The sequence below is a fragment of the Neoarius graeffei genome, chromosome 27 (assembly GCF_027579695.1).
Source record: "Neoarius graeffei isolate fNeoGra1 chromosome 27, fNeoGra1.pri, whole genome shotgun sequence".
NCBI lineage: Eukaryota > Metazoa > Chordata > Actinopteri > Siluriformes > Ariidae > Neoarius > Neoarius graeffei.
In genome coordinates this window covers 55,775,759-55,788,285 of record NC_083595.1, presented here as the reverse complement: position 1 = coordinate 55,788,285, position 12,527 = coordinate 55,775,759, and the positions used below count along the sequence as shown (strand labels likewise).

Genomic DNA, 12,527 nt, shown 5'->3' with positions numbered 1-12,527 from the left:
ATGGGTGTGGTTAGTGTTGCATGATCACTCAGTTATTGCTTGTGTGGTTGTGCAGTAAATAAAAGTGTGCAGTCTGTGGATCTGACTGCAGTTTAAACGGAGTTAATTAGTTCATAAAGTTTTGATTGACAGATTAAATTGATGTTCAGGAAAAAAAATTTAAAAATTACATCCTGATCTCTGACATTTATAACTAATAATAACTTTAACGGTCTAAATATAAATGTCTCATCTCATTATCTGTAGCCGCTTTATCCTGTTCTACAGGGTCGCAGGCGAGCTGGATCCTATCCCAGCTGACTACGGGTGAAAGGCGGGGTTCACCCTGGACAAGTCGCCAGGTCATCACAGGGCTGACACATAGACACAGACAACCATTCACACTCACATTCACACCTACGCTCAATTTAGAGTCACCAGTTAACCTAACCTGCATGTCTTTGGACTGTGGGGGAAACCGGAGCACCCGGAAGAAACCCACGCGGACACGGGGAGAACATGCAAACTCCACACAGAAAGGCCCTCGCCGGCCACGGGGCTCGAACCCAGGACCTTCTTGCTGTGAGGCGACAGCGCTAACCACGACACCACCGTGCCGCCCAAATATAAATGTAAGGAATAAATTTGTTCTAAACACATACCTGACTGTATCTGAGGTGGCAAGAACACTGTGTGTGTGTGTGTGTGTGTGTGTGTTCTCTTTTAGCCTAGCCATAGCTGATATACTCAAGTGTTATCATGAAACTGATGCAATAGTTTATTTAAATTGTGATTATTAATGAACATTTTTGTGAAAGTTTTCAAACTTTTTCTGAAACAACTGTAAAGTGTGTGTGTGTGTGTGTGTGTTTTCATGTTGTTCAGTCATGTTGTTAGAGCAGTATGTTAGTGTGAGCATGTAAAGGATTTAATATTTTAATGTAAATCTGATGTTTCTTTGCTGGAAATCTGTGAGATTTCAGTGTTTTTGATTCTGTTTACAGATTAAAGCCTAAAGGAGATGGTGCTGAGTTTAAGTCCCAAAAAAGTATTTAAAATAGTGTGTATAGCAATACCGTGTGTGTGTGTGTGTGTGTAACATGAAAATGCTGAATTATTTGTTCTCAGATGTTTTAATTGGAGATTTTGAGACACGCCCGAGCGACTCACACTGTTTATAGAGATTTTTTTCTTCAGTTTTGTTTATTAAATTCATTTAAACTGTAAATATTTCTGCTTCATTTTTTTAATCCCAGAATATATTTGTGAAAAATATTTTTTTCTTTTTTTTTTAAACTAAATAAACAGTTTGTTACCCTTTTTATGATTGAACTGATGGTTTTATTTGAGTGCACTGAGATGAACGATGTGTAAATTATAAACCGTTATATTCGGGTCTTCAGAATCTTTTCCGGTGTCAGTTCCGGAGTTTGTGGATTTTCTCCATGAATCTCTTCACTGTGTCAGGATCCACGCTGTTCTCCCAGAGGCCTCCGCTTTTAAAATGTGATCCGATGATCAGTGCGTTTGCCTGCAGATAATCTTCCACATTATCGTGAGTGACTCCAGAACCGATCAGAACCGGGATCCGGACTGAGTGCATCACCTCTGACAAACACAGACAGATTTAACACTGAGTGAAATTTAGCACTTCAATAGTTACGATATGATTAAGGACAGGAAAATGATGGACATAAACTGACAAATCATGTCTATAATTTCTGTCATGGAACAGAATTAAAATAATTCGGCTACAGCAATAAATCAAAATTCAACAATAAATCTGTCTTTAGTTAGTGAACTGGTGAAGTGATGAATAACTGTTGAAATGAGCTTGTTACTTATTCATTGAAATAAATGTTGGAATAAACACAGATGTAATACAGGATGTTATAATAATGTAATAACAGCCTGTTAAAGTGGACTGGAGAGGAGATGATGAGTGAGTTGAGGAGGAATGAAGCTGAAGTTCACCGCTGAGTTCCTGTGGATTCGCCTGAACACCAGTTGAGGGTCCAGTGAGCACCAAACCATCAGAGAGGCAAAACTCTGCTGCCCTCGCCATCTCAGCAATACACACATCAGCTGTGAGAGCATGAGCACTATACACACACACACACACACACACCAAACAGCTCTCACACTGCTGCAGGGGCATTTAATGCTGTTTTTAGTCATTAATGACTAAACAGGAAGCAGAAATAAGTCACATTACTGAAACATTAGATGAGTGTGGAATGAGCATTGGGCACAATATCAGCATTCGGTCAATGTTAAATGAATGTTAGATGAACATTGGGTGTGTGTTGGGGTTTAGATGAAGGTGTAGCTGCTCTGATCTCACCTGTGCTTCTTCTTTATGTCAGTAAATATCTGAATGTGTTCTGCTCCGATGTGTTTGCGATACCGCAGCAGTTGACCAGCACACGCGTTCATCAGGCCTTCATCAGCCACATGAGAGAACACAAAACCCTCTGCTCGGATAAAATCCAGCCCTGAACATTCACACAGCATCACCATGAACACTCACCACCACAATCATCCAAACCCGCACATTTTTATTCTTCTTCTTCTTCTTGTTATTGTTGTTGTGATGACGTGTTCACTGACCGGAGGCAAGGGCGATGGCCAGTGCTGTTTGATTGTTGGCTGCTAGAACCTGTACGCCGACAGGGAGAGCTGGACAAAGATTCTTCACCGCAGAACACACCCTCGTCATCACCGCGCACACCTCCGGCCCCGAGTCACACACATACGGCACATCATGCATGTTCTCAATCAGCAACCCATCCTGGAAGTGCACACACACATTAAACCAGAATACACACAGCACGACCTAGTGTACACATCATACTCCTATATTCAGACTGAATAATCAAAACAAGCATCTATCCATTATCTATGCTGCATTTCCATTGTGGTCGTGGGGGAAGCTGGAGCCAATCCCAGCTGAGTTCAAGTGAGGGGTGGGGCTCACTCTGGAACAGGTCGCTAATCTATCACAGGGTCACACAGAGATGAACAACCATCCCACTCCCATCTCTGGGGGATTTAGAGTAGCCAGTTAACCTAACTGCGTGTCTATGGACTGTGGGAGGAAACCAGAGACCTGTAGGAAACCCACACAGACACAAGGAGAACATGAGAACTCCACACAAAAACACCCCGGTCAGCCACGAGGTTCGAACCCAGAACCTTCTTGCTGTGAGGTGATGGTGATGAATAAATGCTTAACTGGGTTTGTCTCTGTTATTGGAGAAATTCCATTATTGACCTGAATATTGTGTAGATTTTAAAATGTGATTTTCTTTCACGCTTGCATGAACTTTCCTGAAATGTGTTTACTGCATGTGAATATTCATCCCTTACTAATCCCTCCTGGAGGTACAGCTCTGCTTCTCCACACGCCTCAGCGATGAGCTCAGGAACTGCAGACCTGTGTAATGGAGTTCCTGCAACAACAACAAAACACCACCAACTTCTGCCTTTTCTACAATCACACGGAAACACACAGCTGTATCCGACATACAGTCCACAACACAACACCTTCCAGCTGCAACCCATCTGTCCTACCAGGTAAAGCTCCGACATGGAGCATGCCAATGATGTTCGACTTTAAGCGTCCAAAAAGCTTCACAAACTTCATGACTGTCTCTCCTGCTGAGTCTCAGTCACGTGACTGGTCAAAGGTCAAGCCGCAGAGCTCTCAGGCCTGTCCCGCTGGGCGGAGTCGGAATGACCTCATGGCTCCTGCACGCGCGCGTCATTTCATTGTATTTTAATGGCGTTGTGTTGGAACAGGACTGAAGGACTGAAGGGAGAGTTCTGTGTTTATTGCTCAAAAAATCCAAAAATAGCCCACCTCCAGTATATGATGGAGTCTAATCATTAACTCACATGCTTTTGCGTTTTAACTTTGTATTTATATCATTTTTAAATAAATGATTAAGTGTGAACTGGAGGGTCTGTATTCGCGATGAAACGAATAAATGGAAGCTTCTTATAAAAATGATGATGAATGTAAGATAAATCGCTTTTTCTCTATATTCCAGACTCTAATAATAATTAAAATAATGATTTATAAAACACACATGAATCATGGGGGGGCGGCACGGTGGTGAGTGCTGTCGCCTCACAGCAAGAAGGTCCTGGGTTCGAGCCCTGTGGCTGGCGAGGGCCTTTCTGTGTGGAGTTTGCATGTTCTCCCCGTGTCCGCGTGGGTTTCCTCCGGGTGCTCCGGTTTCCCCCACAGTCCAAAGACATGCAGGTTAGGTTAACTGGTGACTCTAAATTGAGCGTAGGTGTGAATGTGAGTGTGAATGGTTGTCTGTGTCTATGTGTCAGCCCTGTGATGACCTGGCGACTTGTCCAGGGTGAACCCCGCCTTTCGCCCGTAGTCAGCTGGGATAGGATCCAGCTCGCCTGCGACCCTGTAGAAGGATAAAGCGGCTACAGATAATGAGATGAGATGAGACATGAATCATGTTTCCTAGTTATTTCACTTTCGCCTCCTGTCTGAGCAACAGCTGCTTTTTGTTTACTTCCTGACACAGTTGTCCACGTGCGACCAACCACTTCCGGGATGACGTCCCAGCGCCAACGTGACGCCATCCAGGCCCCGCCCCTTCACCCGGCAAAAAAGTAGTGAATGTGTTTATAAAGTAAATGTTTTATTTCAGAGTCAGGAGTCCGGGCGCTACAGGAGGGGTTTACATTTATTTATTGTTTATATTTTAATATTTTAAGTTGATTTATTTAATTTTTGAAGAAAACGGATCTGTTTTTGAGTCGCGCGCCGCGAGTTTGCGCAGTTTATAAAGGCAAAGGCGCAAAAATGAGTCTGAGAGGAGCCGAGCGGAGCAGCAGCAGCGCAGCACTGAGGAGCAGCACAGCACAGCACAGCGCTCACACCCTGCACTCACACCCGGCCCTGACCCTCCACACCCGGCCCTGACCCTCCACACCCAGCCCGGAGCGCACACGGGCCGCGGGCGGGATGAGGCGGCTGTGAGGCGGTGATTATTCGGCGGGTCTCTGCTGTATCTGAGGTGTTTTTTCCTGCACGCGCGGCTCTGAGGTAAACCTCACCTCACTTCCGGTAAACTCTCTGATTTTAAACTTTAATCACAAACTTTGCAGAGATTTCCACAGCACCGCTTCCTCACAGTTCTCTTCTGTGTTGCATTTTAAAGAAATCTCGTCCACATTGTTCACAGAATCCGAATAAAAGTTGAATGTGTTTGAAGTGAGCGGCCATTTTCTCTCCGCCTGAGGAGCTCCGGTCAAACTGCTGAGTGGGAGATAAACTCATCACCTGCCGGCTCTCTCTCTCTCTCTCTCTCTCTGAGGCCGGGCCGGGCTGAATCCCCGCAGCGTGCTGCCTGTGCGGTGTTTGTGTGAGGGGTGTTTGTTCCTCAGGCCTTTGTGTGGGGGGTTGGGACAGAAACGGGCCTCAAAACCGCCGAGAAAAAGTGTTTTAATGATAAAAAGCTGCACTTGTCCCGGTTTCCTGCTGTGTTCCAGGCTGTGCGGGAGAGAGAGAGACGCGCCTGTGGATAGAATGCCCAGCAAGCGTGTGTAAGTGTGTTTTATTCCCTTTAACCTCAGTGTAGTGGAGCAGCAGCATGTTGGAGGAGGTGAAGAGGTTTATCTCTCGTATCTTTGTGGGATTTTCAGATTTATTAATATTTATGAAATGTTTTATTTCAGATTAAATACACATGCGAACATCAGAACAGACGAAGCTCCTAAATCCAGCTCGGGACGCTGCAGGAAAAGGAAAGCAGACGTTGCTATTGTGAGTCGATGATTGATTGTGTGGTTTATATCTTTTTATTATTCATTACACTGTTAATAAACCATTTGTTAATAAAGTGCATTATTAATTAGTCTTTCACTTTATAGCACTTGCAGGATCCGGATGAGGAAATTACAGGAGCGCAGACGAGCAAGAAGCCGTGTTCGTCCCAGGAGGTGATTTTTGCATAACGCACTGTGGCCTTTCTTTTCCTAAACGGCGTCATTCTATCACTCTCTGAACGTTTTGTCCTTTTTAACATTGTCCTGAGCTGAATTTGTCTCTAAATGCTTTGTTATGAATGAGTGTGAGTTGTGAATAGAAAGTACTTTATGATGGTGTGTTTACACTGAACCACTAAATCCTGCGATTGGGGATGGGCATTGTTTTATTCTGTTAAGAAAACCTCTCTCTCTCTGCCTGCTCAGACGTGCCAGGATCACACAGCGGCCTCCTCTCCTCTTCAGGCTGATAAACCGGTCGGAATCAGCAGTGTAGGATTCACACACTACACCAGCAGGAGTGTTTTCGTCACCCCGACGCGGCCCTCGCCCCTGCCTGCCCTGTGGTGAGACTCATACGGCTGCTTTAAATTTTTCAACCAGAATGTAAGTTATTCCACAAAATGGAGTCATAGATGAGCTGATAGCCGGCGAGGAGCGTAGCACCAGGATTGAATGGAATAACTGTTATTCTATCCACGTTCACTGGATTTTTGAGAAACGGAGCATTTTTTATTTTTTGCACATTTCAATAAATAAAATCCTTATACAAAACGTCTGACAGTCATTTCCTCTTGGAACATAAACAAACCAGCGAAATGACAGGAGCAATTTGTGAAAAATGCAATGATTCTTGAAAAATTAAGACTTTACCATCAAGTAATTGTATTCCACGTTTTGTTTTTATTTATTTATGGGGGGGGTGTTCTTTAGGGTTTTTTGGTGGTTAGCAAACCAACTTAAAGGTGCATTACTGCTACCGACTGGGCGGAGTGTGGAACAGGAGATTTGGGGGGGCTATAGTCTTTTAGCGATTTCTGTTTCTTTTAATTACTTGATCAACATTTTGGGGGTTTTGTTTTTGAGTAGAGTTTTCATTTTGTCTTCAGTTGGTTCAGCAACACTCCGCCATTTTGTTTTACTCTACTCACAGGATATGAGCTGATCTCCTAGTAGTAGAGTAGCCAATCAGAGCATGTGATTTCTCTTATCCAGTGAATATGAATAGAGTATAAAATATTGGCCCCCTTGCACTAAGCTGTGTCTGTGTTCCAGTCTGTAAAACTTGATGTGAATTAAAGCTGGAGACAGCTGTGTGAAGACATGACCCCAGTGTTCCTGTCAGGGCGGGGCTTCAGTTTCAGTATTTAATATTCAAAGAAGAAAAATCCTGTGTTCATCTTTACTCTAAATGTGGTCGATTGGCCATGACGGTGTTGCATTGTTTAATAAATTTGTGTTCACAATCACAAGAAGAATTAATCATTCAGTGTCCGATTCCACGCTGTGTGTTTAGAATTTTGTAGTATTTGTATTATTGGGGTGTTTAATTGTCTCTGAAAGTTACACACCCGAGCAAGATCAGAAGTGACACTGGCCAATCGTGGGTGTCTGTGAGCTCGTGCCTGTGGAGGTGAGCGGATGGTGCTTTCCCACAGGTGTTACTCCGCCCACTGAGGTTACTTGAATAGCAGTTTGAAAAGAAGCAGTCAGCTGGAGTCATGTGCCTCAAGAGGAAACGCATGGTGACCTTCACCCTCCCTGGTTGGTCACTGATGTGTGATGGGAGAGGTGGGACTTCATCGTGACTAAATTAGGGAGAAAATTGTGGAAAAGTCCGAAAAGAAAAGGTCTTGTTTTTGGCGGCCGTTCCGCACAGAATCTCTTCTCGGCCTGTCAAGCTTCGTTCACGGATCTTTAACGTTCGTCCTGAGGGGTTTGATGGAGCGCTCTGATGTACTGTCACTACACTGACGACATCATGTGAGATTTTCAGAAACTGATAACAGGCTTGTATAGTGCCATTTCAATGAGCTCAGTAGTGCTGGAATCCTCCTTTCTTACAGCTGAATTATGAAGGATGCTGCTCAGCGTGGCCGAGTCGAAGGGACGCAAGGGCGCCGCTGGCAGCCGCCATACTGCTCGTGCTCAGACAAAACGGAGCAGTAAAAACTGTTGTATGATTTAATGTATTGAGCACTTTAAAACCCAACAGACTGTTTTTACTTTATTTAAATTTCACTCCTGCTGTGCTTCCAGTTGGGCGAGTAAAGATGACGTGTGGAACAACCTGCTGAAGAAAGAGAAACTTTATCTCCACAGCATGCATCTGATGGAGAGACACCCCAACCTGCAGCCCAAGATGAGGGCCATTCTGCTGGACTGGCTAATCGAGGTGTGTGAGAGAGAGAGAGACATTAACACTAGGTCATTCTAACTACTCTCATGAATGGGGGGCGGGGCTTTAATCAGATGTAATCACCTGGTGAATATTTACATAACAGATGACCAAAATGCTGAACTTCACCCTAATGATATGTAAATTAGGTGTGTGTGTGTGTGTGTGTGTGTGTGTGTGTGTGGTTATTTTTACAGCACACAGTGTGGATTTATGTGTTTAGGTTTGTTAGTAAAGTCTTAGACAAAAGGCTAGGATTTATTTTTGAGTAAAATGTTTGCTCTCTCTCTCTCTCTCTCTCTCTCTCTCTCTCTCTCTCTCTCTCAGGTGTGTGAGGTGTATAAACTCCACCGGGAGACGTTTTATTTAGGTCAGGATTATTTCGATCGCTTCATGGCCACACAGAAGAACGTTCAGAAGTCCACGCTGCAGCTCATTGGCATTTCTGCTCTCTTCATTGCTGCCAAGATGGAGGTGCGTCTCTGTGCGCCTCTAAAATTATTAATAATCACAACCAAAACATGACCAACACTCCCTCACTCCTCAGAGCAGGTTCTGTTTACCTTCACATTTAATCTTTAAGGAATTTTAATTTCCTCTTTTCTTGAATAAAATTTCATAAATTTATCCGTTTAGGTCCCAAAAATGGAATCTGTTCTAATTGTATACATTTTATTTCTTTAAATGATTATTGCAGGAGATTTATCCTCCTAAAGTGCACCAGTTTGCGTATGTGACTGATGGAGCGTGTACGGAGGAGGAGATCCTCAGCATGGAGATCATAATCATGAAGGTAAACTGTTCACACACTTTAAAAATGAAGTGCTGTTTGTGAAGTTTAATGCACACAGATGATGCTTGGGTCAGTGTAGATGACGAGCTATAAGGGGTGGAGCTTTCCTACTGAATATTCTCTGGTTGGTTGGTTGAATGTTGCTTCACTAAATAAAAGATTCTTTTACCTGCAGTTTAAACCGGAGTTTAGTGAAAACACACGAGTCATATTTTATATCTCGGGTGATGGCGTGAACACTGCGTGCCAGTTTTTAGTTTTGATTTGGTCTCTGATTAATCAAAAGACCAACTAATTAAAGTCTCTCTCACGCACACGCAGTCTGCCGAGGTGTGAAAGTGAAGTGTGAAACGAGACATGGTTTTAAAGAGAAGGGACTAAAATGTCTAAAATTGGGGGGGGGGTGAGACGGAGTGTGTACACACAGCGGTGACTGCTCTCTAACAGGATGTATCTTCACACTTATGGCGTGTATGGTTCAGTAAAATGTGCTGTAGAAATAAAGTGAAATTATAACCATTTGTGTCTCAGGAGCTGAACTGGAGTCTGAGTCCGTTAACGCCGTTGTCATGGTTGAACATCTACATGCAGATGGCGTACCTTAAGGAGTTCACTGAAGTTCTCACTCCACAGTTTCCTCAGGCCACGTTCGTGCAGATCGCTGAGGTGAGTGACGATGGTTTATCACGCTGGAGTTCTCACAGCTGGTTACATTTAATATCCGAGCCGGGGGGTTCAGCTCCATCACTAAAGCATGATGGACTGAAAGTGAAGGGTGTGTATGGGTGGGGTCGGGTGTGTATGGGTGGGGTCGGGTGTGTATGGGTGGGGCCTGTTACAGTAGTATTGAAACGGGGGGTTAACAAGTCCAGCCCTCACTGTGTTTCTCCAGGTTTAAATATTAATGTTAAACATGAGACTGGTGTTGAAGGAGAATATATGATGGGTGGTGTGTGTGTGTGTGTGTGCGTGCGTGCGCGTGTAGCTGTTGGATTTATGCGTTTTGGACGTCAGGAGTTTGGAGTTCCCCTCCAGCCTGCTCGCAGCTTCAGCTCTGTTCCACTTCTCATCCCTGGAACTCATCATGAAGGTTTCTGGTAAGAGAGATGCATGTTTGTATGTAAAGCTTGATCTCCACAGGAACGCTGCTGTGAATGCTGGCTTTGTTTTTGTTTGGTTTTTCATCTCTCATGGTGTTAATTTACTGTTCAGTACAGCGGCGACTGAATGTTCTTGAAATAATTATTTCAGATTTAATCACCAAATCATTGCGCAATTGATACTGATCTCGTGTGTGTGTGTGTGTGTCAGGGTTGAAGTGGTGTGATGTGGAGCGCTGTGTGAGGTGGATGGTTCCGTTTGCGATGGCGCTCCGTGAAGTTGGAAGCTCCTCCTTGAAAACGTTTAAAGGCATTCCAGCAGAGAACATGCACAACATCCAGAGCCACGCCCCCTACCTGGACTGGCTGGTGAGATTAGATGTATATAATATTGCATACACAAAAAATTAATAATATTGCCTACTTGGGCAGCCCAGTCAAAGGGGAACGGGGCGCTGTGCCTGTAATTTGAAGTCCTGTGCCGTAATATCTTCTGAATATGGTGATGTGTCTCAGATGATGAGGAAGTGATTTTGCCTGTGTTCTGCTCTTTTTAGGGAAGAGTACACTCCCTTCAGCTGGTGGATTTGGAGCACAACCAGACCTCGCCCATCCCGTCAGGAGTGTTGACTCCGCCCCCCAGCAGTGAGAAACCTGAGGACTTTTTGTCCTGACTGCTGCTGCTGTGCTTCAGCGGTGTGGATTGGGACACGCCCCAAAGCCATACTGTTCTCAGATCAGCCTTTAGAACCCTGCACAACTTTTATGATCTCTGCAGAGACTTTTAATGTCTTATTCTTTATTTTTAAACATGTATTATTGATTGACAGAATTACAGCCCCGCCTACTGAATCCTCAGAGCCTCCGTGCCCTGAATGCTGCTATAACGGAGGTGGGACACGCCGACATGTGTGAGAGGCAGGATTAGACTGTGTGTGTAAAGGTGGTGAATCAGAATTCTTTCTAAGGAAGGTCCTGTTTACCATGGAAACAGCTTTAAACTCCAGGACTGGAATTTAATTTTTTTAAATTTTATTCTCTATTCTGAGTGGAAGATTTTTACTAATTTTATTTTTAAATAAATGTCATGCTGCTACTGTTTGTATATTTTATAAACCTGAATAAAGCTCTAAATGCACATGGGCTCTTCCCTCATTCTCACGGCTCAGGTTCTTTTACATTTATCTTCTGTTTTTGGCTTTAATTCAGTGATATTTGGACACTGAAGCTAATTTTATTTGTTTGCAACAAAATAGTGGATTGGGGCGGAGCCATAGAACGATGATTATCACAATATAATTTCTCAACAGAAGTATAACATGTTTTGCTCGTTATGTTTCCATGCTTGAACAGGGAATGTGAAGTTGATGTTACAGTGTGATGAGTTTTGGATAACTGACATTTTGTTTCTGCAGCGCATCGTGTTCAGAGGATCCCACTGCCTTTCTGTGGGCAAGTTGGGGACAGTGGGGTGGTGGTGGTTGTTGTTGTTTCTCCCCCTTTTAGAGTTTGGAAAATGTCACTGGGGTCGGTCTGTCGTGCTGCAACAAGAACTGCTGGAACTGTTGTGGGTCACGCAATCATTCAGGGAGAAAAGTTTACAATAGAACACCCCCCCCCCCCCCTTCACGTTTCCTACATGGGGGGCCACATGATCTGAACTCCTGCATCAGTAGCGCACGAGAACACTGCGGCTCGCGACCCGGCCGGTGCGTGATCTTCTTAATGAACGATGCGACTGATCAAACTTGCTGTCTAGGACTCATAAAATAATCACACAGCTGGATGTGTCTGAAAGTTTTGTATTTTGTTGATTGGACCAAAAAGAGGAGAGCCATCTTCCCCTGATGATGCCGTGCTCTCGCAGTTTGCCGGCGTGTGAATTAGCAGATCTTCCACCCAGACACTGCAAAACTCTTCATCGGCTTCTGGGGATCTGGAACTTTAAATTCCTGTAAAGTGTCTGCACTCGGTCCGAACACGAGGGAGTTCACGGTGTGGGGGGAGGGGTGTGTGGGGGGGAGGGGCGTGTGATCCAGTCTTTGGCTGTTTAGTTTGTCCAAATTCTGTTGCTTGGCCTTGTGATTCGATCTCCTGCTTGTGACCCTTTTCTTTCTCTCTTCCGTTCTCAGACCTTTAGAAAAAAATTAAAATTAAAGGTCAGCAGGTAAACTCCATCTCAAAGAATCGTTCACAACCCTAATTAACTGGCTGATTGATTTCAACTTTCACTCAGGAGCAAAAATCAGCTTTTAAACTTAAACATCCAATCATTATTTCTTTTGTGATAATTCTCGATTGCTCTGAAAATCGTTTCCATGATCACACTTCTGGCTATAATGTCTCGGCCCTCCACTGGAGCTGAAATTGAATAACGTCGTCTCACGAAGTTCAGACTTTCAGCTTTAATGAGAGGTTCAGGGCCTAATCACGAGAAGGGTGTGGCAACTACAGCACT

General features: G+C 44.1%; 2 protein-coding genes across 7 annotated transcripts; one reads left to right on the top strand and one right to left on the bottom strand.

Moving 5' to 3' along the window:
- Window positions 1-1,297: 1,297 nt before the first annotated feature.
- On the bottom strand, window positions 1,298-4,138 carry zgc:162297 (uncharacterized protein LOC555865 homolog). 4 transcript variants are annotated; one of them, XM_060911807.1, is made up of 6 exons: window positions 3,553-3,872; window positions 3,349-3,431; window positions 2,590-2,770; window positions 2,324-2,474; window positions 1,954-2,081; window positions 1,298-1,587 (listed from the first exon to the last, which is right to left on the bottom strand). In XM_060911807.1, exons 1-6 carry the CDS (start codon window positions 3,623-3,625, stop codon window positions 1,397-1,399), a joined length of 807 nt encoding a protein of 268 aa, XP_060767790.1. In that variant the 5' UTR covers window positions 3,626-3,872; the 3' UTR covers window positions 1,298-1,396. The 4 variants fall into 4 exon arrangements, with proteins under 4 accessions (XP_060767790.1, XP_060767788.1, XP_060767789.1 ...); XM_060911805.1 differs by lacking the exons at window positions 3,349-3,431; window positions 3,553-3,872 and adding an exon at window positions 4,071-4,138; XM_060911806.1 differs by having other exon boundaries at window positions 3,349-3,872.
- Window positions 4,139-4,631: 493 nt separating this feature from the next.
- Window positions 4,632-11,207, top strand: ccne1 (cyclin E1). 3 transcript variants are annotated; one of them, XM_060911277.1, is made up of 12 exons: window positions 4,632-5,056; window positions 5,503-5,556; window positions 5,689-5,776; window positions 5,884-5,952; window positions 6,205-6,344; window positions 8,038-8,173; window positions 8,504-8,650; window positions 8,874-8,969; window positions 9,501-9,635; window positions 9,955-10,066; window positions 10,281-10,438; window positions 10,627-11,207. In XM_060911277.1, exons 2-12 carry the CDS (start codon window positions 5,540-5,542, stop codon window positions 10,741-10,743), a joined length of 1,215 nt encoding a protein of 404 aa, XP_060767260.1. In that variant the 5' UTR covers window positions 4,632-5,056; window positions 5,503-5,539; the 3' UTR covers window positions 10,744-11,207. The 3 variants fall into 3 exon arrangements, with proteins under 3 accessions (XP_060767260.1, XP_060767258.1, XP_060767259.1); XM_060911275.1 differs by having other exon boundaries at window positions 5,196-5,556; XM_060911276.1 differs by having other exon boundaries at window positions 4,632-5,077; window positions 5,196-5,556.
- Window positions 11,208-12,527: the final 1,320 nt, after the last annotated feature.

What these genes read in the sequence shown, in the direction of transcription:
- zgc:162297 (XM_060911806.1), bottom strand. Translation starts at nt 3,570, where the DNA reads ATGTCGGAGCTTTACCTGGTAGGACAGATGGGTTGCAGCTGGAAGGTG. An exon ending in TGTACCTCCAGGAGGGATTA is followed by an intron (nt 2,771 to 3,348) that starts GTAAGGGATGAA and finishes GTGCACTTCCAG; the next exon opens with GATGGGTTGCTGATTGAGAA. An exon ending in GGCCATCGCCCTTGCCTCCG is followed by an intron (nt 2,475 to 2,589) that starts GTCAGTGAACAC and finishes GTGAATGTTCAG; the next exon opens with GGCTGGATTTTATCCGAGCA.
- ccne1 (XM_060911275.1), top strand. Translation starts at nt 5,459, where the DNA reads ATGATAAAAAGCTGCACTTGTCCCGGTTTCCTGCTGTGTTCCAGGCTG. An exon ending in TGGAGATCATAATCATGAAG is followed by an intron (nt 8,970 to 9,500) that starts GTAAACTGTTCA and finishes TTTGTGTCTCAG; the next exon opens with GAGCTGAACTGGAGTCTGAG. An exon ending in CCCCCTACCTGGACTGGCTG is followed by an intron (nt 10,439 to 10,626) that starts GTGAGATTAGAT and finishes TGCTCTTTTTAG; the next exon opens with GGAAGAGTACACTCCCTTCA.